This window comes from Chiloscyllium plagiosum, unplaced genomic scaffold (assembly GCF_037043375.1).
Source record: "Chiloscyllium plagiosum isolate Xiang-an unplaced genomic scaffold, Cpla_swu_hap1 HiC_scaffold_10, whole genome shotgun sequence".
Classification (NCBI taxonomy): Eukaryota; Metazoa; Chordata; class Chondrichthyes; order Orectolobiformes; family Hemiscylliidae; genus Chiloscyllium; species Chiloscyllium plagiosum.
Genome location: NW_028270148.1, coordinates 83,483,316 through 83,510,403, shown reverse-complemented (window position 1 = coordinate 83,510,403; position 27,088 = coordinate 83,483,316). Strand labels below are relative to the sequence as shown.

Genomic DNA, 27,088 nt, shown 5'->3' with positions numbered 1-27,088 from the left:
TTTGTATCTGAATGTGCAAAAGTGCGCAGAATAAAATTAATGAATGTACAGAGCAATTAAAGGCAAACAGGTATGAATTAGTGGCAGTTACCGAGATAAGTTTACAGGAAGACCAGGTCTGGGAGTTGAATATCCAAAGGTATTTAGTGTTTCAAAAAAAAGAAAGGAGGTGGTGTAGCATTGTTAGTAAAGGATAGGATCAGTGCTCTCCTGTGATTTATTTTGGCACAGGAGATCAAAATGTGGAATCAGAAATAAAAAAATAGCACAGAAAAGAAGTCCCTGGTGGGAGTATTATAGGTCTCCTAACAATACTGTAGTTCCACAGCAGGACACAGTATAAACAAGACAATATTGAAGGCTCATAAGAAAGGTGTGACAATAATTATGGGTGATTTTAGTACGCATACAGACTAGATTAATTAAATTGCAAGGGTAGCCTCAAGGGAGATTTTATAGTGTATTTGAGTTTGTTTTTTGGAACATTTTTAGTGGGAGAACCAACAGGGGAGCAGGCTATTTTGGATTTAGTATTATGTAATAAGATGGGATTAATTAATGATCTCCTAGTAAAGGATCCCTTAGGGAAGAGAAACCACAGCATGCTGGAATTTTAAGTTCAGTTTGAGGATGAGAAGCCTCAGACCCACAATAGTATTCAGGTGTTAAACAAAGGTATTTACATAGGTGTGAGGGCAGATTTAATGGTCTTGACAGACAACTAAAAGGGAAGACAGTTGACGAACAGTGACAGATATTTAAGCAGATATTCAATTTCTGTCAACTAAAATATATTCCAGAGTGGAAGAAAGATTGCGAGAGGGAAAACATGCATGGCTATAAGCAAGGACATTAAAGGTAATATGAAAATTAGAACTTAGACATACCAAAGGTCAGAGTCAGTTTGGAGTAGTGGGAAACGTTTAAAGACCAGAGGGTTACCAAAATAAAGATAATAAAATAAACAGAAGGTAAATTAATGAAAGGAAGCTAGATCAAAATAAAACAGATTACCAAAAGCTTCTATAAGTATATAAAAAAGGATGAGTAGCTGAATGTTGGTTCTTCAGAGGATGAGACTGTGTAGATAATAATGGGAAACACAGAATGGCAGAGAGCCTAAATTAATGTTTTGCCTTAAGTTTCACACATTGTAGGATACCAGTATGATCCCCATAGCAACAGGTAATGCAAAGGTTACAGAAAAGAAGGAACATAAAACAATTACAGTAACTAGGGAAAGAACTACAGAGCAAACTATTGTAATTAAAGGCAGACAAGTCAGGGCCTGATAGTCTCGATCCCAGTGTTTTAAAGGAAGTGGTAGCATTGATTTATAATATTTCAAAATTTCCTGAATACTGGAAAGATTCCATTGGATTAGAAAAATGCTAATGGTATCTTTCTCCTCTCAAACATCACCACAAACCCCAGGAACCCCATCCAGGACAAACATGTAAATAAAAAGCAGGAGACAACAGCTTCGCTTCACTTGGAGGTCGTCAGTGATGATGATTTGGAGATGCCAGTGTTGGACTGGGGTGTACACAATCACCTGATGAAGGAGCGTCGCTCCGAAAGCTAGTGTGCTTCCAATTAAACCTGTTGGACTATAACCTGGTGTTGTGTGATTTTTAACGTCATTGATGATGTTACCTAGCCAGGTAATGAAACGTCTGGATATCAAACCTACAGCTCAGCGAGCAATCCTACACCCTAAACCTCAACCTGAGCTACAAACCTTGCAAAAATCACATGACTGTTTGAAAAATTCTAAATATGCATACAGTCACTCATGCAAGAGATAGGCACAGCCTAGCGATTGAGTTGGAGAGTGAAACAAAAAACTGCTAGAGGAATACAAACCACTGAAAATCTACAGACCCTAGATATGCCACACAATGTTTTTGTTCAATACAGATAAATGCATACCATTCCTGAAACATACGTTGGGAAAAATCGAGAGTACTAACTTTTTAATTGTTTTTACGTACAAAAATTTACAACACACATCAAACACTAGACAGGGTCGCTGGCAGCGGAGTATCATTAGATGTAGGCAGGGCCAGAGCTGCTAGGTTCCCGGGAGATCCGGTGCCGGCTGTTGAGTTCCGGATTGGTTGGTTCCGGCCTGGTGTCTCCTTCCTCCCCCTCCCCCTCCCCCCAGACTGTGCGCACTGACATGGCCGAGCTGATGTTGTGCAGTCCGTGCTCCGCCGGTACCGCTGGGCCGGAGGCCACAAAGGACTGAAAATAAAAATGGCGGGAAGGAGAAGCCTACTTTTGGAAGGTGAGCTAGCGTCACCGGCTATCGGTTATTGGAGAGAGTAATGTCGGTTTGTTTGTTATCGCTGAAGGAAAAGAAAAGACCTGGCTTTTGCACAAATTGTGTGCGCCTTAAAGGGCAGGGTAATTGGTTTCAGTGTATGTGTTGATTTAAAGGCTTGTTCTAGATGATGTAGGCCCACAGAAGTGACAGAAACCTGCATTTAAAACTGTTCTGTCTGTAGGTCAACTTTAAACAAAAAAGTACGGAAGTGAAGTATTAGAAGTAGCAGCGACACACAACTGTTATCATTTCTATTCCTGTTGTTAAGTACGTGTTTTATATTCTAAAGCTTTGATTTTACTTCTGCTAAACGTCGTCGTAAACGTAATCGTAATCTCACGGTGTACAAATATGTGGAATAATAGTTCAAAATTTTACCATCTCCAACAAGGTAGAAGTCCTCCAGCTTTTGAAATATCTTTCTAGTTTACTTGTACTATGTTGACATTTCAATTTAAGCACCTGTCGTCCGAGTTAATCCAGATATTGCAGTGAAAGGATGAGATAAGGTATTTAAAGCAGTTTCACTGGAAAACATTTAAATTTTGTTTTGTTTAGCTGGCCTTTTAGTTGGCCTTTTATTGCTATGTACTTTTGGCGACAACTGTCATTGATCCATGTTGGGTTAAAACATACTTTTATTGTACTGAGTAAGGTAAATAAGTGTCCCAGTTGTTTCTCCACCTTCCCATGCGACTGTTCACATATATAGTCACTACTAACAATTTGAGTTCGACCTTGGGTCTCAAAGTTCTTCAATTTTGGGATTGGGATAAATGTACAAATCATTTTAAGTTTGAGTCCATTTTTGTCAAATTCATTTCAGTAGGGTGCTGAATAAATGATGTTTTTACTCTTGCCTATCTTCCCTCTCTCATTTTCTGTGTATTTATGGTGTGTTATGTAAAATGTTTTGGCTTTGCACTTGTTTTTGCTATTAGAAAAAGTGTGCTGAACAAAATCTACATTATGTTAACTAGCAATAAGCCATCTCAGGAGACGATAGATTGTGCCTGGGTGGATGCAGCTTGTGAAATTAAATTTGTTTGTTTTAGGCAGTAGAAACTGGCACTCGTATAATCCCTTCCAGTGCTGATACAAATTGTTCATCAATTTTGAGATCCTGCTTCCAGTACCTGGTCATTGCATTGGTCCTCTGCTTTTTCTATGGCCTTCCCAAACACAAACAATCCAGTCAGGAATGACTTATCGTGCATTGTTCTGGATCAGTGGTGCTGGAAGAGCACAGCAATTCAGGCAGCATCCGACGAGCAGCAAAATCGATGTTTTGGGCAAAAGCCCTTAATCAGGAATAAAGGCAGAGAGCCTGAAGCATGGAGAGATAAGCTAGAGGAGGGTGGGGGTGGGGAGAAAGTAGCATAGAGTACCTGGGAGTTGCTGCTCGTCGGATGCTGCCTGAATTGCTGTGCTCTTCCAGCACCACTGATCCAGAATCTGGTTTCCAGCATCTGCAGTCATTGTTTTTACCTCGTTAATTTTAACCCTACTGCGAATCCTCTTGCAAGGATGCCTGCCTTGAAGAAGTTTTCCTCCTCTCTCTACAAGAATCTCAGGGAGTCCCTCTCCCACTGCAACTGGCGATGGAGGAGTCCAAGAACCTGCATGTCCTTGGCGGAGTGGGAGGGGGAGTTAAAGTGTTCAGCCACGGAGTGGTTGGGTTGGTTGGTGCGGGTGTCCCAGAGGTGTTCTCTGAAACGTTCTGCAAGTCTTCTCAATGTAGAGGAGGCCACATCGGGTGCAGCGGATGCAGTAAATGATGTGTGTGGAGGTGCAGGTGAATTTGTGATGGATAGGGAGGGATCCCTTGGGGCCTTGGAGGGAAGTGAGGGGGGGAGGTGTGGGCGCAAGTTTTGCATTTCTTGCGGTTGCAGGGAAAGGTGCCGGGAGTGGAGGTTGAGTTGATGGGGGGTGTGGACCTGACGAGAGAGTCGCGGAGGGAGTGGTCTTTCCAGAATGCTGATATGGGAGAGGAGGTCCTTGGCCTCCTCCATCGCCAGACCCTGGCAACCCGATGCCTGGAGGAAGAGCGCCTCATCTTCCGCCTAGGAACCCTCCAACCACGAGGGATGAATGCAGATTTCTCCAGCTTTCTCATTTCCCCTCCCCCCACCTTGTCTAAGTCCCACCCCTCGGACTCAGCACCGCCTTCTTGACCTGCAATCTTCTTCCTGACCTCTCCGCCCCCACCCCCTCTCTGGCCTATCACCCTCACCTTAACCTCCTTCCACCTATCGCATTCCCAATGCCCCTCCCCCAAGTCCCCCCTCCCTACCTTTTATCTTAGCCTGCTTGGTACACCCTCCTCATTCCTGAAGAAAGGCTTATGCCCAAAACGTCGATTCTCCTGCTCCTTGGATGCTGCCTGATCTGCTCCGCTTTTCCAGCAACGCATTTTTCAGCTCTTATCCCCCTGTTGTTGATTTCAGCATCAAGAAATTAGTTACTGGTAATTGTTGATTCAAAATATGTGAAAATGCTAGTGGAAGATGAAGTTTCTATATCCTGGCACATACCTTTGTCTCTGTAACGCTGATTGTCAGTCTAAGGTCCTTGCATTTCTGGACAAACTGCTAATGTCACAGCTAATCTTCAAACAGCAATGCATGGACTAGTACTTTATGCAGTTGGGTTTTGCCATGAACTTGCCTAGTTAAACAGGGTACCATAATCTCTGGTGTGTAGCTGTATGCCCTCACTTGAATTGCCAGAAGTGTACAATTGCAATATGGAGAATGCGCCAAAGAGGATTGGCATCATCTCGCACCCTATTTTTTTAACTTTACTGCTGATCTTGAAAGCTCTAATGTTGCTGTGTTGTAACTGACAAACTGTGCACAATCACGTGGAAAGAGAAAATTACCCGTGAGTCACTTAAATTACTACAAATTCAAAAGTTGGATAGATTACTGGCATAATTTTCTCTCTATTGTGATAGAATTAAAACTACTATATTTAGTGGATGTTATCTACACATCAATTCAACAATAACCAACTAGGGGCAGCATTGCTGTCTCAATGTTAGGGACCCACGTTCATTTCCACCCTCAGGTGACTGTCTATGTGGATTTTTGTCCATGTCTGCATGGGTTGTTTTTCCGGGTGTTCTGGATTCCTGTAGGGATTCTATGAAAATCTTCTATAAATCAGCTTTAAAGTAATAAGGCATCCTAAGGGATTTTCAAGGAACGCAAAGGAACAAAATTGAACACCAAGCCGGCTAATAAGGTATTCAGCTCGATTGCCAAAAAGTTGGTCAAGATAGTAGATTTGAGTGTCTTAAGGAGGAAAAAAAAGTGGATGGAATTCTAGAGCTCAGGTTCAAACAACTGAAGACATAGCTGGCACTGGTGGCGTGATTAAAATAGGAAATACTGAAGTGGTTGGAAGCTGTGGAGCGATATAGATCAATGAGCATAGAGGAGATGAGTGACTAGGACTTATGATTTAGGGGACACTAGCAGAATTTTGAAAGAACTCAAGTATATGAGAATGGGATGCAAGAGACCAGCAAGGATTATTGTGGTACAATCTAGTCTGTAGATTATAAAGGTGTAAATAATGATTTGAAGCAAATTGTAAAAGCTTTGGAAAGTTGGAAATAAGTAGTCCTGTTAATGTGTGGTAGAAAGCTCACTTTGAATTTGTGTGGATATCATGATTGTGAACAGTCCAGTCAGTTGCCAGGGTTAGAGGTGGCAGTGGTGTAAAGGAAATAGTTACGGGAACCACAGAACATAGTTTATTTGCTAAATATTTAAATAGAGGAAATTCCAGTCATTCAATATTGGTTGTTGGATAAGCAGCAAGATAGCATGGAAAGATATAGGAGAGATAGAACTGGGTACCAATAGCTTGGGGGGAAAAACAGACCACCCAGATTCCTTCATTGAAGGGCAACGGGGTGCATGAGTGAGAAGTGAAGCCATTGTAGGTAATTCTCTGGCAATAACAAGATAAGTACAAATGAAAGCAGGCAAGAGCATCTCACCTAGCTGCACAATGGTGTAGGTGCTGGAGTGGAATTTCATGATCAAGAACATCAGAAGCTGCAGAAAGAGTGAGAAAGGGTTGTTTATCCTTTTTCACTGTCAACGAGGATTTCATTTATAACTTTGCTTAAAAAAAAACTTGTGCTATTGGGGGAAATTTGATTGCAGGTGTTCATTAAAGAAATTCCTAAGATAGGTAGATCTGGATTTTAGAGGCAACAACAAGAACGAGGATCTTGGCTAGGTTGAGGAGGTACAAGATGGATAGTTTGCACGAGCTGACTTTTTTTGTGTAGGGGAGATAGCAGGTTTGAAGAAAGAGGGATTGTATCTGAAGGGAAAGAACTATTATCTCAGCTAATGTAGCATGTATGGCAAATTATGCCTATGGCAGGAAATGGGTCTCGGGACAATTACGCACATGGAGAGATGAGGGAGAGACTAGAGACCGCTTTGAATTCAAGGTTAGAACAAGAATAAGCTTGAGAGGAAGTTTGACCTGCTGGATTGAGGAGGGAGGAGAATTCATGTTATCTTTTGTTCCTGTATGATTTTTGAATATTGTGCAGTTATTTTTATTAATGGACAACCTCGACCAAAATGCTTTGTGCATTTTATAATCAGCCTGCTCGGGGATGTTATTACACATTTCTGGAGCAGGTGGGACTGGAACCTGGGTATCCTGGCTCAGAGACAATGACGCTACCACTACAGCACAAGAACCTGATGATTTGTATTTTAGCTAGATCCAGTGATGAAAACCAAATATGCTTACGTTTGCAATATTTGAATTTGACGGAGCAAAGGTAGTTGTATACTGGGAAGAACAATTAAGTTTATCAAGGGTCGGCTGGGGTGTGTATGGATAAGATATCAAAATGAATTAAAAGCAATATAACTATGAATTTGTGAATGGACAGCTAAGGCACTTGGGGCAGTTTTTTTGCCAATTTCTGATGTTGAGAGATTTGGGCTTAGAACGGGGGGGAAGAACATTAGTAAAATGTTACTAGAATGCTAATCAAGTGTCTAATGCAAATTTATATAAAACACTTATTTTAAAACAAACATGAAGCAAGGGAGTATAAAGAAACAAAAATAGAATAATTTTCAAGATTAATTTAAAATGGCTTAATTGGCATTGCAAAATGCTTTGTCTTACCAATCATCTTGAGAGAACGGCAGAGTTCTGGTCTGTAGTAAGGATTGTAATTGAGCTCTGTTACTTATGTCATAATTTATCTGCAAAGAGTATGCTGATCATTGTGCCACACTGCTCGACAAGCTGCCACAAAATGCATAATTTAGAAAAAGATCCTGAAAAAGATCCTGAGGAGACGACCAAAGTAACCAATTTGCCTTCCTGTTTCTTGGGACAAAAGCAATCATATAAGGATAAGATAACTATTTATTGTTACATATTTCTCCTTCAGAAAAGAAGAAATGAGAATATTTCTAATCTCCTACTATGCAATTTAAGCTATAACCTTTTTAAAAAGCTCTAAATATGATTACGGTCACTCATGATTAAGGGAAACAAAAGACTGTGTTTAACACAGATGCAATGGATGAGTAAAGAATATCGACTAGGAAAGCAAAATTCTTAAGATCAGTGACCATAAGGTCGAAAGTTATTTTTCTCTGTACTTTAGAGATTTTAGCAATAATGGTGGTCTGTACAGTTATTGTTGTTCCTCAATTGAGTTATTGATTAGGTGGACCCAGGTCTTGTTTTAGAATTTTTTTATTACTGCATTCTTTTCTTTTCCTTTTTTTCCCCAAATGGAAGCATTCTATAGGCTCTGGCAAGTTTTCTTTCCTCTGTTGTAGTGACACTTGCAGCTTTTTAACACCAGAGGGCTGTTGTCAGGCAGAATTTCTTTAACTGACATGATTTTGTGTCATTTGGGCTCTTGTTCTCCTTGTCAATATAACCTTGTATCACGTAGCTCCATGATGTGAAGCACTTGCTTTTTTAAGTCGCAAAACTCTCCTTTTTTCAGTTGTAGATGTCCAACTTCCATTTCAGTTTGCCTTATTCCCAAGAGAGAAAATATATTGTCTCTTATACTTGGCATTTAATAGAAATTAAATATTGTTTTTGTAAAAGAACAAAATCTCACCTTAACATTGGAATAATATACAACGACACATAACTAAATGTTCCAGTTTATGTAGAAGTGTATGCATTCAACTTAATGTGCTATATTCTGTATATGTGCACTATGCGAGGTCACCAGTTACTAATGCTGTAATTAAAATTTTTACATTGCATGAAACATGAGATCTTTACAGTCTAGAAAAAACTCTGCAGGAGTAGATGTTTGATTATGACAATGGCTACAGGCTCCACAATGAGCTTCCCACAAAGCAAAGTTTGTGATCAATAACGTGTGTTTTTTTTGTGAATTAACCTCTGAGGCATTTCCCTGTTTAGCAGCAACAGAATATTATATTGTACTTTACATGGTAAAATACTACATCTTGAATAAAATTACTTATCTGGAGTATGAACAGTATTGAAAACTACTTCCAGTTTTCATGTTTGCCAGAAGTTTCCACAACTTGGTCAGACTTCAAAGTCAAAGTCCTTTCACAATTTTTTGACTCATACAGCGCAGAAACAGACCCTTTACACAATCCCAGACTAACCTAATCCCACCTGTATGTGCTTGTGTCTCCATGATAGGCAAGTCCCTTATTGACACACACATCATAATCTGTAGCTTTTGATTTACCTTGGTGATCACATTGGATGAGAGTGAGGAGAGAAAGGAGAAATGAAGAGTGTTTTTGACATGTTGTAAATTTTTAACTTGAAAATTTGCCTTTTAAAAGGAACTGTTTAAACTCTGAAACAAAAACAGAAGGTGCTGCGAAACTCAGAAGGTCTGGCAGCATCTCTAGAGAGAAAAACAGTTAATGTTTTGAGTATATTGACTGTTCTTTAGAGCGGTTTACCATTAAAATCGTACTGCCTTAAATCCTGTATACTTACTATCAGATAGACTTTGTGCCCTCCAAAAGGCAACCCCTCCTTCACTGGTAGGATAACACATTGTGAATAATATTCTTGTCTGTTATAAAACAGCAGAGAATCTTAATTATGAGTAAAAGGGAAGATTCTCTACACTGGTCACATTGTTTACAATTAACATATATTGCAATATCAGTATAAAACAGGGCTCACAGTCTAAAACCAAAAGGTGTCTCTTTTAAGACTAAAATGAGAAAAAGTCATTAATCTCTGGCCTGGCCAGCATTTATTGTCTTTCCCTCGTTGAAAAAGTTGTGGTGAACTGCCTTCTTGAACCACTGCAGTTCATGTGCTGAGAGTAGACCCATAATGCTGTTAAGGAGGGAATTAAAGCTGGAACAATAGTTTAGTCATTTGAGACAGTGGAACGGAGTGGAATACTAAGACTGTTACGGGGGCTTGGGTGAGAGATGAGGGGAAAGGGAAGGAGAGTGAGCTGAGCTTTATGAAAAGGTGAATGAAATTATGCTCAAATCTAATAGCTAGAGACGGGTATGTGGAAGACAAATTGAGCAGTATTGAAGGAGATGTAGGCAAAATATAATTTCTTTGAGAGTTTCAATCTTTAATTAGATTCTGAGATTATATCTGCTACCCTCTCAATTACTGAATTACTAGTACTAAAATTTTAATAACAGAAACTTTTTAATCTAACAGCTGTATCTCAGTGATGTTTAAACTTCACATTCTGAAATTATACACTGCACATAAACTGTCAATAACCATTTAACAAGCTATCTTTTATAGATACAGAGATTCTCTCAATTCTCTTCCAGAGGGTATTCATTTGTACTTCAGTATATACTATTTCGTTGGGAGAAAACATACTATTTTTACGAAGTATTAAGCTATATGTCATGGTGCTTCTGTTAGTTCCTAATATGAAAATATGTGGATGTAATTATTCAGACAAAGCATTTCCTTCATGTGAATTAGTTAAATCGTTATCTCTCCCTGGCCCCTCTCTTTCCCCACCCAGCTTTCTACCTTTAAATGCCATACCTCATTTGATCTCTTCCAATGTTGCGCTTGTCATGTTATTTTAGAATCATAGAGATGTACAGCATGGAAACAGACCCTTCAGTCCAACCCGTCCATGCTGACCAGATAACCCAACCCAATCTAGTCTCACTCGCCAGCACCCAGCCCATATGCCTCCAAACCCTTCCTATTCATATACCCATCCAAATGCCTCTTAAATGTTGCAATTGTATCAGCCTCTTCGGGGAGACAAAGTAATTGTTTAAGATGTTTGCTGTTTCACTGTCATTGCTTGAATTTAACATTTGCATCCCTGAGTATTCCATCCCTGTTGTAATTTGTATGTGTAAAGTACCTTTTCTTTCTGCTGCTGGGTCCCTGACCCAGGCTTCTTCCTTGGATGTTGGTCCTAGGTTCTCACTGCCAATCACCTGTTGTCTGGGTATTAAATCCTTTTTCCAAGATTCATTCCCAGAGTTCACTCATCTTCAGTTGACATATCCCATGCATCTTTGTTGTCATCACCACCAGATGTTTCCAAGATTATTCCTGTTTTATTGTTCTGCAGTTTCCTCATGCTACAGGTTACACAGTTCGAGTGCATTCCTTTCTAGAGCCCAGTTCTGCTATTTACCGGCGCAGCACATTTCACATGGGTTGACCACTTTACCCATAACTTCTTTGGTTTGTTTCTTTGGCTTCCTGCCTTACTTTTGTCCTCAATGTGTTATTTTAAGATTGTTATTCTCTAAATGTTCCTGATACACAAACTTCTCTTTTGTTCTGATTAATCTATTATTGAGTCCAGCAGAAATTTGTGGTCGGGCTGTTTGTTCCAATCTTTGCATCACTGCTTCTGCTATGAGCCCAGAGATGGGTGAACCCATAGATGTTCCATTGATCTGTTCATATATTTGATTGTTGAATGTGAAATGAATTAGAGAATGCGAATCACAAATCCAACCGAAATTCTGGATCAGATATGTAACCACACTTCTGTTATCATTAAGAGAACAGAAATCGAGAATACACACCGGATTATTAACATCATACTCACAGGGCTCAGGTTTAGAAGAGAGGAGGAAACCAACAATCAACTCCCATTCCTGGATGAGATGGTACAAACAACACAGAATGCACCTCAAAAGTGTACCGACAAACCACGCACACCGACCAAGTCCTGAATTACAACAGCAACCACCCAAACACGCACAAGAGAAGCTGCATTAGGACCCTGTTCAAAAGGGCTACAATTTACTGCAGCACTCCAGACCACGGAAGTGAAGAAGGAAAGCACCTCGACAGCGTATTCGCCAAGAACGGAAATCCCCGCAACTTCACCAGCGGATGCCTAACAGACAAACAACGTGATGTGGACATGCTGCGACCTAACTTGCTAGCCACGTTACCTTACTTTAAAAAAGGTCTCTGAACTGACAGCCAGACTTCTTCGACCATTTGGATTCATGACAGCCATGCTCAGACAACAACTCACTAGGACAAAAGACCCTGTACTCATCATGTGCAAGACTAATGTAATTTATAGGACTCCATGCAAAGATTGCACAAAACACTTTACAGGGCAAGCAGGCAGACAACTAGCACTAGGTATCCACGAACACCAACTGGCCGCTAAACGCCACGACCAGCTGTCTTAGTAGCCATACATACAGATGACAAGGACCAGAAATTCGACTGGGACAACACAAAGACCATAGGACAAGCTAAACATAGGACAGCCAGAGAATTCCTAGAAGCATGGCACTCAGCCACGGATTCAATCAACAAGCACATTGGGTCTAGGTCAATGTACCAGCCACTACAATGAACAATTGGAAGCAGCAGAAATTCCAGAAGACACAGTACAGCAGTGCTTCAAAGCATTGAAAATGTCACCCAGACAGGGGACGAAACGTCTACAAATCAACTTCCCAGCTTGGAGAACATACCCACCAACACAACAACTGGTCCCTGAGCTACAAATCTTTACATAAACCTTGAGCATTCTTTATGCCAACACATAGAATAACTAATTCTAATTTGGGAAGAATAATGTGGTCACCATGACTGAGACATGGCATCAAGTTGGAACTCAAATTTATCAGGTTGTAAGGCCATAAGACACAGGAGCAGAAATGAGGCCATTTAGCTCATTTGAGTCTGCTCAGCCATTCAATTATGGTTGATAAGTTTCTCAACCCCATTCTCCTGCTTTCTCCCTGTAACCCTTGATCCCCTTGACAATCAAGAACCTACCTATCTCAGTCTTAAATATACTCAATGACCTGGCCTCCACAGCCTTCAGCCTCAGCAGTGAATTCCATAGACCTACCACTTCCTGGCTGAAGAAGTTTCTCTGTATCTCTGTTCTAAAAATATCCGTACTCCAAGGGTCCTAGTCTCTCCTACCAATGGAAACATCTTCCCAACATCCACTCTGTCCAGGCCATTCAGTATTCTGCAAGTTTCAGTTAGATTCCTCCCTCAACTTATAAACTCCATCGAGTATAGACCCAGAATCCGCAAACATTCCTCATATGTCAAGCTTTACATTCACGTGAACCTGCTCCAGGGCCAGTACATACTTCCTGAGATGTGGGGCCCAAACTATGCAAATTCTCTAAATGTGGTCTGAGTAGAGTTTTATAGAGCCTCAGAAGTACATCCCTGCTTTTAGATTCTAGTCCCCTTGAAATAAATGTCAATATTGCATTTGCCTTCCGAACTACTGATTCAACCCACAAGTTTACCTTGAGAATCCTAGTCTAGAGCTCCCAAGTTTCTTTGCACTTCAGACTTTAGAATTTTCTCGCTGCAAAAAAGTATGGGGAAAAATTATGGGAGAGATGTGGCTTCCTAATTAGGGATAAAATTGTCAGTGATGAGAGAGAGAATACAATGAAAGGCAGAGGGACTTTTGTGGTGCAGTAATATTGAAACTATCTTTGAACCAGAAGGCTCAGGTTTGAGGACCAAGTTCAAGAACCATCTGCTTCAGAGATTTCTAATAACATTTCTGAACGGGTTGATTACAAATATCTATAATGAAAACGATACAGGCTGTGGAGTCTCAGTTGTTTTAAGACATAGAAAATGATTTAAGTTTGTCTTGGGTCTAAGTGTGAAGTGATAAATTGTGTACATGCAGAATAGACAAGAATGCAGCAATAGTATTGAGTTTTAATGCAACATTTAGCTTTTATGTGGAAATGCAATAATTAGATTGGTCTATGTCTATAAGTGAATAGCATAATAGAATCCTTACAGCTAAGGAAGAATCCATTTTGCCTTTTGTGTCCATGATAGATCTGTAAGAGAGCAACTCTGCAAAGCCCTTTACACCACCCTTTCCCCATGGACCTGTAAATAATATTTTTTAAGGTGCTTACCAATTCCCTTGTGAAAGCCCTAATTGTATCTGCATTTACCCTGTGCTCCGGTAGTGAATTCCTGATCCTAACAACTTCCCGTGTAAAGCTAATCCATGTCTCAATTTATAAAGCCCATGTTTCCATATATTTTATTAACATACCCTGCTTCAAAATTTGTGCACATATTCTACCCGAGTGTGTCTATTATATGTTTGTAAGGCTTTTGTTTTTATTGCCTTTCCTATGTTTGGACAATCCACTACATGTCAGAGAAGAGGGACTGAATATTATTTCAGGTACTTACTGGGAAACCTGCACTTGCGTGGACAATACTTAAACAGCAGAGTAATTGTTAGTCTGTGACATGTTCTATGAAGACCTACCATCAACCTATGACCTACATGGCCGATTCAGTGTTCTTGAAAGTGATACTGGCTTTCATGGCTACAGTGTAGTCCTTTTTCTGGCAAGGAATGAGTGAACACTAACATCTGTCCAGTAGCTCTGATCTACGTTCAACAATTGACATGCCATCTTAGAGGCATACGAGTCCAAAGTTTATGACCAATGCTGCACACCAGTGACAAGAGTTAATCAGATATTTTTCTTGACTGTTGGTTTCTCCAGGATGCAGGGAACTATTGATGGGATTTAGTTACTGTTCACTTTTATCAATAAGAAGGATTTCAACTTCATTGTCTTCAGTTAATAGTTGGGAAATCTGCATGCTTACTTAGTGAAGATTTCACAGTGGGGATATGTAGAGATCTTGCAGAAAGGGACCACAATTTTAACCTGGAGCATTTGAACATGCAGGATGTTTCCTGCTACTGCAGGAAAAGCAGTTGCTAATGAGATTCCAAAAGTATTTGCTGCATACACCAAGAAACAGAAGAAATATAACCAAATCTTTTCCAAGAACAGGCCAAGTGAGCCATAGTTTCTAGACCCTCCTGGAAAAGATACATGCCTGGTAATTGCAGCATCCTTTTGAATTACCTGAACCCTGGTATTCCTCTGAAAATTCCAACACTCCATGTGGTCTGTCCTGCTGAGTAACATTCTTATAGGTTTTCAAAAACTTCAGCTGCCAATACAAATTCAAATCCGATCAATTTCAGACAGTTTTCAGCAAAATACTTGAGGTATCATCCCTCCATGTTTAAGTTCAGTGAATGTTATGCTCAGTGCTCTCCCTCCTGCTGTAACTGGCTATAAGACCACAGCTTACTCTTTGCTTAATTCTGTCAGGTATTTAAAATGAGCCTAGCCCCTGCAGTGCCCAGCTCAAGATTAGTGTGTAGATTTGTTCAGGCAGACTTTTTAAAGGATTAAAACTCCAATTCTACTGCTACAAAACCACAGAAAATTTTGGATCATTTCAATTTTCTTTCAATCTATAAAGACATAAGAGTCTCGTAAAAACACTACATGTGTCATAGTACACAAGATAGAACCATTTGAGGTGGCCCTGGTTACAGTGTGGGAGCAACCTTGTGGTCTAAATGTGTTCAACTTATTTGAAGCTAGATTATGACCTATTTCGGTTAACATTACTACATAGCGCCCTTTTAATTCCTGTTAAAGGAGCATTAAATGTCCCCAGTCCCCATCTCGAACAAAGTACTATGCATTTGGGTTTCATTTGTTTCACTCCCTTTAGACCTCTTAGGGGAGAAGAGGATGCAATCCTCCTCACATTCTGGAGTATTATGAATGTTACACATTTTAAGATTTCTGTTTTCATAGAGTTTCCCTCTTCTGTAAATAAATTATTTCCTTTCTATCATCATCTTTTCTTCTTTCATTGCTATGAAGATGAATATGAAGGCCTTCAATGGTACCTTGTAAAAGGTGCTACTCGCCATTCAGCCATGACTGCTTAAGGCCAAAACTCACTTTCTTTACGGACACTTCCTTGGCTCTCATTCACTGCTGGTATTGCTCTGTTGGCAAAGCCAGTTATGAATCTGCATCTCTACTTTGGAAACCATTTGAGCACACTGAAGTTCAATGCCATCAAGCAGCCAGACTCTTCTATACTTAATTTTTGGAGCTATGCCATTGGGTGCAGCATGACATCAAGATGATTTTTATGGTTAACTGATTTGTTATTGCTCAGACAGTGCACATTTATTGCTTCCAGATGTTTTTAATTCTGAAGTTGATCTAACAAGTCAGAAAATTGTGCTGCATATGTCAGTTGTGGATATTTATTAATTCAGTTGTAGACTGTTGCTTCAATTAATGCTGATCTGCTTATATGTTTTAAAAAAGTGCACTTTAATGAATGCTCATTTATTTAGCATGTTTTTGTATGACCATTCCAACATGATTTTTATTTTTGACTGACATAGAATGTATTTGCAAGGCTACTATTTATTGTCCATCCCTAACTGCCCTTGAGAATCTTATGGTGAGTTGTTGTATTGGCCCATATGGTGTATATGTTCTGACAGAGCTCTTGGTTAGAAAATTACTGAATTTTGGCCAGTGTTGAATGATCATTGATATATTGCCAAGACAGAATGGAGTTTGGGGAGGAATTAACAGGCATATGAGGACGCCAACACCTGATGCTTTTTGTCCTACTAGCAGATGGAGGTCATGAGTATGAGATGCTGTCAGAGAAACTTGGCAAGTTTCTGCAGTGCATCTGTATATGGTACAAGCTGTTCTCAAATTTTGGTGAAGGGAATGAAAGTTTAAGATAATGACAGATTAAGGTGCTATCAATTATATTTTCACTCTGTTTTGGTATGAAAGGGCAGCAAAAATGCAGTGGTTTGTTGCTGAGCTTGTAATGCAGAGACCCAAGAAATGCTGCAGAGACTCTGGTCTGAATCCCACCAAAGCAGATGTTGATTTGAATTTACTAAATATCTGGAATTAAAAATCTATTGACTACAATAAAATCATTGTCAGTAGTGGTAAAAACCGTCTGGTTCACAAAAGCCTTTTTAGGGAAGGAAGTTTGCCATCTTTACCTAGACTAGCTGACTTGTGACTCTAAACCCATAATAATTTAGTTGATTCTTACTTGCCCTCTGGAATAGTCTATCAAAAAAAGACTTAAATTACATGAGCCTCCGGACATCAACTTACAGGGGACAAAGGGTGTTTTTTAGGATAGGAATGGTGAGGACTGTTTCAAAGGAGAACAAAATAATATCTGAGAAAGAAAACTAAGGTAAAACTAATTGCACACTATAACATGCAATTTGTTAACACGAGTTCACTGTAACGCAATTGATGAATTGGGGACATTGTTTCTAAAGTGCAAACTTTTAAAACGTGTGTTGGCTGTAATGTGATTAGATCACCAACACTTTAAGCACTGTTTCTAAGCACAATCTTTCTATAATGCAGGGATGCATAAGAATGCAACCATTGCATTATAGAAGAACTACCTGTGTTTCACAATCTCATGCTTTTTTTTTTAAGAAACATCACATTAAAGGTCAATTAACCCATTAAATATCTATGGAATATGTACTACTTTTCCTTGCCATTCCTTTCACTAGTTCTCAGGAACTGTTTTATTGGTAGATGTTGATCAGTTATATTCTAACCAATCTATTCAGCGATATCATTACGCCCACATCTGGAGCAGGTGAGACTTGAAGCTAGGTGTCCTGGTCTGCCCTCTTTCTAGTTAGTTTTATGCCAGACTGTTCAGACATGTTATAGGACAGCTCTGAAATAGATGGGACTTGAACACGGGCCTTCAGGCCTAACACTTTTGCAACTATTACTGTACCTCAGAGGGTTAACCCTGCTCTTTGTAATTATATTTTCAATCACCCTATTCAGAAATATCATGACGTACCTCTGGAACAGGTGGGACTTGAACCCAGGCCTCCTGGTCCAGGGATATAGACACTATCACCATGTCCCAAAAGGGCACCCTGTTTTGTTTCTCACAGCTTACCTTCTATTGGCTCAGGTGGTGAGGTATATTTGTGGTTTGGTAAGAAGTTGGCTTGACAAGCTTCCTCTTGTTCATACTTGCTCTGCAGGACAATATGGTTCTGGAGAATATGTAACGTGAGATTTGTCATCTATGGGAGTACAAAGCAGGTGGTCAGAACAGCTGCATATTATGCGCTATGTTTGACAGTCAACAAAATTGACCACATTGGAACTGTATGCTAAAGTTTATAGATCACCAATAGGTTCATGGGTGACTGTAATCAGATTCTTGATTTTAATGTAAGAGCAAAGTACTACAGATGCTGGAAATATGATTTAAGGACTCTGAACTGAAACATTTGCACTTCCATTACAGATTCTGCTAAACTACTGAATTTTGCAGTATTTTGTGGTTTTATTTTGGATCTTAGTATTCTGGTTTAAATGTTTTAGCATCACATACCATGATTTTACTGCATTCACGTCCAAATAAAGCTTATGATTCTGGGCATTTTTAACCATTTGAGGGAATCTTGGAATGTGATTCCATCCTTGTGATTTAAGAAACACTAAAACTCCTGATTAGGAAATCTTCAAGCATAATTTTTTTTATGGATGAGACATTGAGCCTTAGTTTAATCAGCCTGCCGAAGTGGATATAAAAGACTCCACTTCACTTCAAGTAGGGTTATTCTTGTCCTGACCAATCTTTGTCCTCAAATCAACATTGTAAAAGGAGGTTATTTAGTTAATATCAGATTGAGCATAGCAAGCTCCCATAAATGAGAAAATTGGCTCCTATAATTTCTACATTAAAACAAGAACATTACAAGGGCAATACATCAAATGTACTTTATTGCCTACATAGTTTAAAGTAATCATGAAAATGTTATATAGACTCAAGTAAATAATTTTGTAAAAGTCTTGCATATGACTGGGAAATGAATTTCAGTTTAATTTTTGAAGGGGGTTGAATTAATTACTGCAGCATTTTTTCCCAAACATTTACCATGTGTACAATTTTAAAAATTTACATTTTTCTATTTTGTTCACATTTAAAAATTGTGATTAAGTAACAAACATTACATTTACAAGGAACTCGAAGTTGAAATCTGACCATAATCTGTCTGTTTTCGGGCTATACATTTGGTTTTTTTTTCTGCGTTTTCCTGGGGTCTTTCAAGCTGCTTCCCATCTGCTGCTATTGGTTTTATACCCTTTTTTAGTCATTGCATTGTTTATAGGAGCAATCCTTGAAAACATATGATTTTTTTTTAATCATCCATATTTTTTGTATTTTCTCTTTTTTTGCTTTCCTTTTACTTTCTGAAGGGTTGAAATCTAAAGGTATCCAATGGAACCAGAGTGCAATTGGTTAGATTGAACCAAGTTTACTTACTTAGTCTAGTTGCTTAAATTGTTTCTAAAGTACACTTTTTTAAAAAAAGTAACAGTTATATTACATGTTGTAAATCAACATTGAGATATTTTGATTGTTTTCTTCATATATAGATTCAAGAAGTACTGTTGTTGACGGTTTGCATAAGGTTGCTGCTTTGTCAGGAGAATGTGCGCTCATTTGTGCATAGAGAAAGATTTGGGCTCTTAATCTTTTAGATAAATAGTAATAGAAAAGAAAGACGCTTTTCACAGGACCATTTTGTATGGAGTATGTATCTCCAAATAAAAGCTCTCCAGCAAACCATATGATTACTGAATATCTAATCTAATTTATTGGATAAGTGACAGTAATGTCCAGGACAGAGGAGTGAATGTTCCCACTTTGCTATTCTTCAAAATTATACCAAGTTTTCTTCCGTTCAGTTTGGATGGTGTCAGATTCTCACTTTAACATCTCAGTGAAGAACATCTCAGTGAACAGCAGTACTTCACTTAGGATCACTTTCATGTCTATTTCTTGGTAGCCTCATTCTTACAGAAGAGGTAAGAATGGGGAGGGACAAGTTCTATTTCACACACAAATAATTAACCAGCAACCTGTGTTATAAGCCAGTTCATTTGATAGTCACATTTCTCATTGCCTGAAATTTCAAGAAGTGCAATTTTTCATGTCAAACAGAAAACAAAATATTGCAAATGGATTACTCATCTGTAATTGTCAAATTAGTTTCAAGTCTGAAAACGCATTCTTTGAAATAATTAACCTGTAGGAGAATGGCAGAAATTGAAAAGATAGCAGTTTGTTTTCGAAGTAACATTTAATCATGAATAGTTTCAAATGTTGGAAGTGTTGTTAGATGCCAGTATTTTCCAGATTTTCAATACAGTCAGATTGGTATTTAATTATATAAAGCAAGAATAATTTCAGACTCATACATCAAATGTATGAGTCCGAACTCATACATTTGATACTCAGGAATGTCTACTGAATAAAAAGAAAATAACTGTCCAGTTGGTGTTTCTATTTGTGTACTCTCCAGTTGCTAAGATCAAAGAACATGCAACTATACAATTTGGGAACGGGTCCTTTGGCCCACAATGTTGTGCCAAACATGATGCCAGCTTAAACTAATTCCTTATGCTTGCTTTTGGTCCAAATCCCTCCATTCCTGGCATATTCATGTGCTTATCTAAAAGTCTCTTAAACGTGTCATCCCATTTGCATATCAGTCGAAGCAAACACTCAAACACAGTATGGTTCGACCTTCTTCACCTTTATTCCGAGCCCTGGAGAGAGCGCGATTGCCCATGTACACAAAGACATGAGTTCTCTGTTTTCTTTCAAACAGTAGGTTCTTAAGGGGTTACAGAGGAACCTTGATTATCTGAATATCAGTTATGAATTTCTGATTATCTGAAAAAGATCTCAATCTCGATAGAAACATTACGCCAAAGAGGTGTTTCCAACACTGATCATGTCTTTTGTTCACAATGATTAAAAGTGAACTCGGCTTACTGAAATGCTGCCGAGAACAGACCTGGACGTTGACGGGAGCCCAAATGACTGATCTCACGCGGTCTCTCATACTTTCCTGGGAGTTCTACAGAGTTCTACCCCTTTCCCCAGGTAATCTCTCCAACATTATCCTGCAAAGGGCAAAGGTGGAACTTGTCAAAAATGTGTGTGTGTGTGTGTGTACGTGTGTACGCATGTGCGTGCTATTTTGAGATTCACCCCAAAGGCCACTGTTGGTGTCCAGTCCAGCTGACCTGGGTGGGGGGGGGAAGCTGGTGGGGTGGGTGCAGATGTTGGGGGGAGGAGTTGGACAAGGTTGTGGGGGCATGTGTGGTTGGGGGTTTGGGCCAGGGGCAGACGAGAGGTGATGGAGTTATATTGGATGCTTGCATTCATTTAGCTGAGGTGTAGAATATAGGAGCAAGGAAGTCTTGTTACATCTTTATAAAACATTGGTTAAGCTACAGATGAAGTAGTGAGTATGGCGACCAGAACTTCATAATCAGGAGGGTGTGATTGCATTGGAGAGGGTGCGGAGGAGATTCACCAGGATGTTGCCTGGGATAGAAAATCTGTTATAAGGAGAGACTAAATAGTCTGGGTTTGTTTTTCTTGGAGCAGTGGAGGCTGAAGGGGGAATCTGACTGAGATACACAAAATTGAAAAGCATAGGCAGAGTAGATTGTGAGAAACTCTTCCCCATGATATTTGTGTGTAAAGCTAGACGGCACAAGTTTAAGGTGAAGCAACAGTTTAGAGGAGATCGGAAAGAGAATTTTTAGACGCAAAGGGTGTTAGAAATATGGAATGTGCTGTTTGAATGGGTGGTGAAGGCAGATACTTCCTAAATGTTGTGGGAGTATCGAGATAAGTACTTGAGATAAGTACTTGAAGTGCCAGGGCATTGTATACTTGGTCAAAGGACACAACAATGAGATTAGTGTAGTTTGGTGTTCGTTGGTTGACATAGTCATGGTGGGTCAAAGGTCCTATTTCTGTGCTGTAGGACTCTTTGACTCAAGGAAGGAGGCCTTTAGGTAAGGGATCAATTAATTATTATGATTTGATTATGATTAGATTAGATTCCCTACAGTGTACTGATTAATTTAAGGATTTTTTTTTCCTTTCAATTTAAGGCTATGTGTCAAAGATTAGTGGTAAACCAGGGGATTGGGAGAGTTTCAAAATTCAATAACGAAAAACAAAAGAGAAAATAAACTTGATTATAAGCTTGCAAGTAATATATAAAAAGACATTGTAAGAACTTCGTTAGATATGTAAAAAGGAAAAGAGTGAACATGAGCCTTTTAGCGAATGAGGCTGGGGAAATAATAATGGTGAACCAGGAAATGAACAAATACTCTTCTTTAATCATTATGGTAGATGACTAACAACATCCCAAAAATATTAAATAATCAAGGAGAGGTAATAAGTACAATATCTCTCACGAAAGGAATAAAAACCTGAGACAACTAATGGGGCTAATGACTGATGGGTTGCATCCTAGGATATTAAAGGGAATAGCTACTCCGATAGTGGATGCACTGGTAGTAATTTCTCAAAAATCCTAGATTTTGGAAAATTCCTAAAGGATTGGAAAACTACCAATAAACAACGGTTAATCAAAAAGGGAGGCAGACAAAATAAAAACAGGTAACTAATAAACTAGTAAGCATAACTGTTTGGGGGGAAAAAAGGTCTGTTATCATGGGTCTAATAACAGTATTTAGGAATGCTTACTAAAATGAAGTAGAGACAGCATAGCTTTGTGAAGAGGGATTTATGCCTGAGAGGCTTATTAAATTTCTGAAAAGGTCACAAACAGTAAAGGCAAAGGGGAACCAAATGATATAATATTTTTGAACTTCCAAAAGATCTTACAGAAGTAAGATCAGTAAGTTAAGAGTCCATGGTGTTGGGGATAGTATATCAGCTTGGATAGAGAATTGGCTAACCAAAAGAAAGCAGAAAAGTCTGGATAACTGGGTCTTTTTCTAGTTAGCAAGACGTAACTAGTACAGTGCCACAACATTTGGTACTGGACTCCTATCTGTTTACTATCTATATTAATGATTTAGAGGTGGGAATAGAAAGTACTATAGGCAAATGTGCAGGTGACACTAAAATAGTTAGAAAAGTAAGTTGCAACCAAGAAATAAGAAATTAACAAGTGGTTATAGATAGATGAGGTGAATGGGTCAAAATTTGGCAGATAAAGATTAATGTGGTTAAGTGTGAGGTAATCTGTTTTGATTCGGGGAATAGAATGGCAATTTATTATCTAAAATGGAGAGAAAATTCAGAGCTCTGTGGTGCACAGGGATTTGGGTGTCATCCTGCATGAATCACAAATAGTATGCAGATACAGGTAATAAGGAAGGCAAATGAAATTTTGGCACTTAGTGTAAAAGGAATAGAGTAAGAAAATGTAGAGAAATGCTGATGTAACTATCCAAGGCATTAGTGAGACCACTTACTTGAGATGGAATACAAATGTATTGGAGACAGTTCAGAAGAGGTTTACTAGATTCATTCTAGAGATGAGGGGTTTGGCTGATGAAGAAAACTGACCAATTTCATCCTATACTCTTGAGTCTAGAAAGATGAGAGGAGACCTAATTGTATAAAAGATGCTAAAGGCGGTTGACAAAGTAGACCTTTGATAAGGATGTTTATTTGTGGGACAATCCAGAATGAGAAGCCATAGTTTTAAGATTAGGGGTAGCAGATTCAAAACACAGATAAGGAGAGAATACTTATCTTACAGGGGCATGAATCCCTGTTGTTCATTCCCCAGAGTCCAGTGGATGCTGGGACATTGAGTAAATGCGTTAGTGTTATGGAAAGCAGGCAGGAAGGTCGAGTTGAGGCCAAGATAAGCATGGTCATATCAAATGGGGCAGGCTTGAGAGACTAAATTGTCTACTCTTAATTATTATGTTGTTATATATATTTGTGACTAGGATAATGTAATTTTATGCACTGTAGACAGGTGTGCTGGGAAGGCAAGTGTCAGACTGCCACCAAATTAAGTGAGTGGGCAAAAAGTTGGCAAATTGAACACAATGTTGGAAAATAGGTTATGCATTTTGACAGGAATGGAGGAGCTGAATATTGCCTAAATGAGGGTTTTGAGAGTCCTCACACATACATCTCAAAAGACTGGCATACAAGTTCAGTGGGTAGTAGAGAAGACAAATTGAATGTCAGCCTTTATTTCAAAGAGGGTAAAAATAGTGAAGTCCACATTAAGCAGTTTTGGACCCCTTAGCTAAAAAAAATTGTACTTGTATTGGAGTCAGTCCCAAGAAAGTTCACACGTTAATACCAGGTGTGGAGGGATTTTCTTATGAGGCGAAGTCGAGTAGTTTGGACCTGTACTTATGAGAGTTTAGAAGAATGAGAAGCAACGTTATTGAAATACATAATTATCTGGGGGCTTGACAGGGTCCATGCTTAAGTGATTGTTTCCCCGTTTGTGAGAAGATCTGTAGCTCGGGTGCTCGTTGCTGTGGTTCTGTTCGCCGAGCTGGAAGTTTTTGTTGCAAACGTTTCGTCCCCTGTCTAGGTGACATCCTCAGTGCTTGGGAGCCTCCTGTGAAGTGCTTCTATGGTGTTTCCTCCGGCATTTATAGTGGCCTGTCCCTGCCGCTTCCGGTTGTCAGTTTCTCTGGCATGTCTTTGCTTAGCCTGTCCCAGGATAGATGTGTTGTCCCAGTCGAAATGGTGTTTTTTTTTCATCCGTGTGTAGGGCTATGAGGGAGAGGGGGTCGTGTCTTTTCGTGGCTAGCTGGTGTTCATGTATCATGGAATTTTATAGATGGCGTTGGTTTTGTCCATGGGTTGTACTGGAACAAACCACGACAAGCAGACAAAACACAGCCAGAAACCCTAACCACCTTACCATATATCAAAGAAGTTTCAGAAATGATAACCAGATTACTGAGATCCCTCGGAATCCTAGTAGCACACAAACCCACCAACACTCTCAAACAAAAACTAACAAACTTAAAAGACCCAGTACAACCCATGGACAAAACCAACGTCATCTATAAAATTCCATGCAAGGACTGCCACAAACTACGTAGGACAAACAGGAAGAAAGTTAGCCACAAAAAGACACGACCCCCCTCTCCCTCATAGCCCTACACACGGATGAAAAAAACCACCATTTTGACTGGGACAACACATCTATCCTGGGACAGGCTAAGCAAAGACATGCCAGAGAATTCCTAGAGGCCTGGCACTCCAACCACAACGCCATAAACAAGCACATAGATCTAGATGCCATCTATCAACTCCTCAAAACGAACAGGAAATGACATCACCACAAACCCCAGGAACCCCATCCAGGAGAAAGATATAAATAGAAAGCAGGAGACAACAGCTTTGCTTCACTTGGAGGTCGCCACTGATGATGTTACCTAGCCAGGTAATTAAACATCTGGATACCAAACCTACAGCTCAGCGAGCAAACCTACACCCTAAACAATGTTGCTCAGTCTGCACATACTTGCTACAGATGTGTTCACTCTGGACCACCTTGGTGTCTCGTAGCTCCCACATGCTGCAGCAACAATGTAGCACCTATCTGCCATATCCACCATACTGCAGTTAATTTATCAATTAATCACTCCAATATCCTGCTCTTTGTTTTTAAAATGAGTATCAATTTTCTACTTTGCAACCCAATTTTTAAAAACAAAGGAAAAAATAAACTAGAGACCTAATCTTTAAAGTCAAAGTAAGGAATGTTCACCAGTCCGACTTAGCAATCAACTTCTTTGTTTAGGCAAATACAACCAAATATCTGTCTCCTTCCTCTACTTAACTCCTTGAGATGTTCAACTCTGGTACTGTGTTGAAAGCTACATTCAGTGCTAAGTTGGCTGCTTACATAAGCTCTCAACAGAAACTGGCTTTGCTCATTCACTTAAGGATCCAGTTTCAGCTGGTTGTTAATTAATCAACTTTCACTGCAACTCTTTTTTTTAAAAGAAAACCTTGTTTGAGGCTGGTGTCCATTAAAATTTAAATTATACATTTCAATTTAACTGGAATTTTTGATATTCCCCCATCTCCTGTCAGTTTAGACTTCTTATTTAAAAAAAAAGCTGACTGGGGAACCTGTTGAACTGCCACCAGTCAAAGCCACTGTCAGTAAACTTTTTTTTTGTTTTTTACAAGTCTTTCTGAAGTTTGGAAACACTGTCAAATGGTGGATTTCCAAAACCCCATTTGGCATAGATTTTTCAACCCCATTTGCATTCTGAAACGTGTATTTTATAATTATGATGTGTATAAATACACTTATTAGTGCACTGTCAGATTTACTCAGCTATGAACATGTGGGCATCACACAAGCTTGATACAGTTTATCCAAACCAGAAGAGTTTCTGTTCAGTTTGGTTTTCTCTTGTGGTAACCTGCTTGGTTCTAGTGTTACTCTGGTCTGCTATGCTAGATCCTTTGACAGCCCAGCTCCTACCCATCTCCCCTGAAAGACAAAGCAGGGGAGATGTCTTGTGTCAAAATAATGTACTTCCATGTCACATACCAAAAATTTAATGTTGTACATTAATATGTAAAAGACAGCAAATTGTGGTAAACATTTAAAATCTCTGGCCAGATCTCAGCAGTATTATTTACAAAATTAGACCGCACCTTTCAGAATGGATTTGAAGGCTTTGAGGATGTGTTGTAGAATGACACTCCAGATGGGAGATCTTCAGTTTTGTGGAGAGATTATAGTACATGAGATTTCTTTTTAGAGAAGACCAGGTGAATCAGAGACCTGTCAAAGTACTGAAAATTAAGGCGTTTTAGTACTGTTGGTTAAAATATACAGTTTTGTCTGGCATGTAACTTAACTGGAAGTCATGGATTTAAGACAATCTCAATTGAATTCAATTGGGCATAAGAGGAAATTCCTTCACACAAAGCATTGTTGAGATCTGGAATGTGCTACATCAATGACTACAGGAAGCAGATTCCATAGGAATTTTCAAACAGTTCGGGAATTTGCACTTAGGACTAATTTGCAGGATTTAGCAAAAATATTTGGAGGCAAGATTAAATTGCACAGCTTTTGCAAAGGACTTTAAAAAAACATGACTCGCTGAATAACTGCCTCATACACTGTTGATTCTATGATTGACAACCAAAAATGGGGAAGGGATGCTTGAGGTAGTCAAATCAGATCACTGGTGTATGTCTATTTTTTCGTGCCAGAGTGAATTATGGAAGTCATATTCAGAGGCCATGCGACAGCTTATGGCTTTTGAATTTAAGGTTTCAAATGTTAGTGTGTTGGAGAAATAGCAAGCTTGAGAGCCAAAGTAGTAAGCATAGAAGCATGGTTACTGTTGAAATAAAAATCAAGCGATGGAGAAACTCAGCAGCTCTTGCAGCATCTGTAGAGAGAAACTAAATTGGCAAGCCAGAAGATTGAAATGGAAATTCTGTTGCAGAGAAGAACATACCTGAAAGAGATTAAAAGTTTAATTGGTCAGTTTCCCCACCACTTCCGAT

At 39.2% G+C, this 27,088-nt stretch overlaps 1 protein-coding gene across 6 annotated transcripts in view; it reads left to right on the top strand.

Moving 5' to 3' along the window:
* The first annotated feature begins 2,153 nt into the window (after positions 1-2,153).
* senp6a (SUMO specific peptidase 6a) overlaps positions 2,154-27,088 on the top strand; it is a 169,613-nt gene continuing 144,678 nt past the window's right edge. For 4 of the 6 annotated variants that reach the window (XM_087991503.1, XM_043696248.2, XM_043696246.2 and 1 more), the window contains exon 1: positions 2,155-2,290. In XM_087991503.1, coding sequence (XP_087847629.1) covers positions 2,260-2,290 — 31 coding nt within the window. In that variant the 5' untranslated portion in view covers positions 2,155-2,259. Of the gene's footprint in view, positions 2,291-27,088 lie in introns of all 6 variants that reach the window. The other 2 variants (XR_015758485.1, XM_043696247.2) reach the window with 1 other exon arrangement.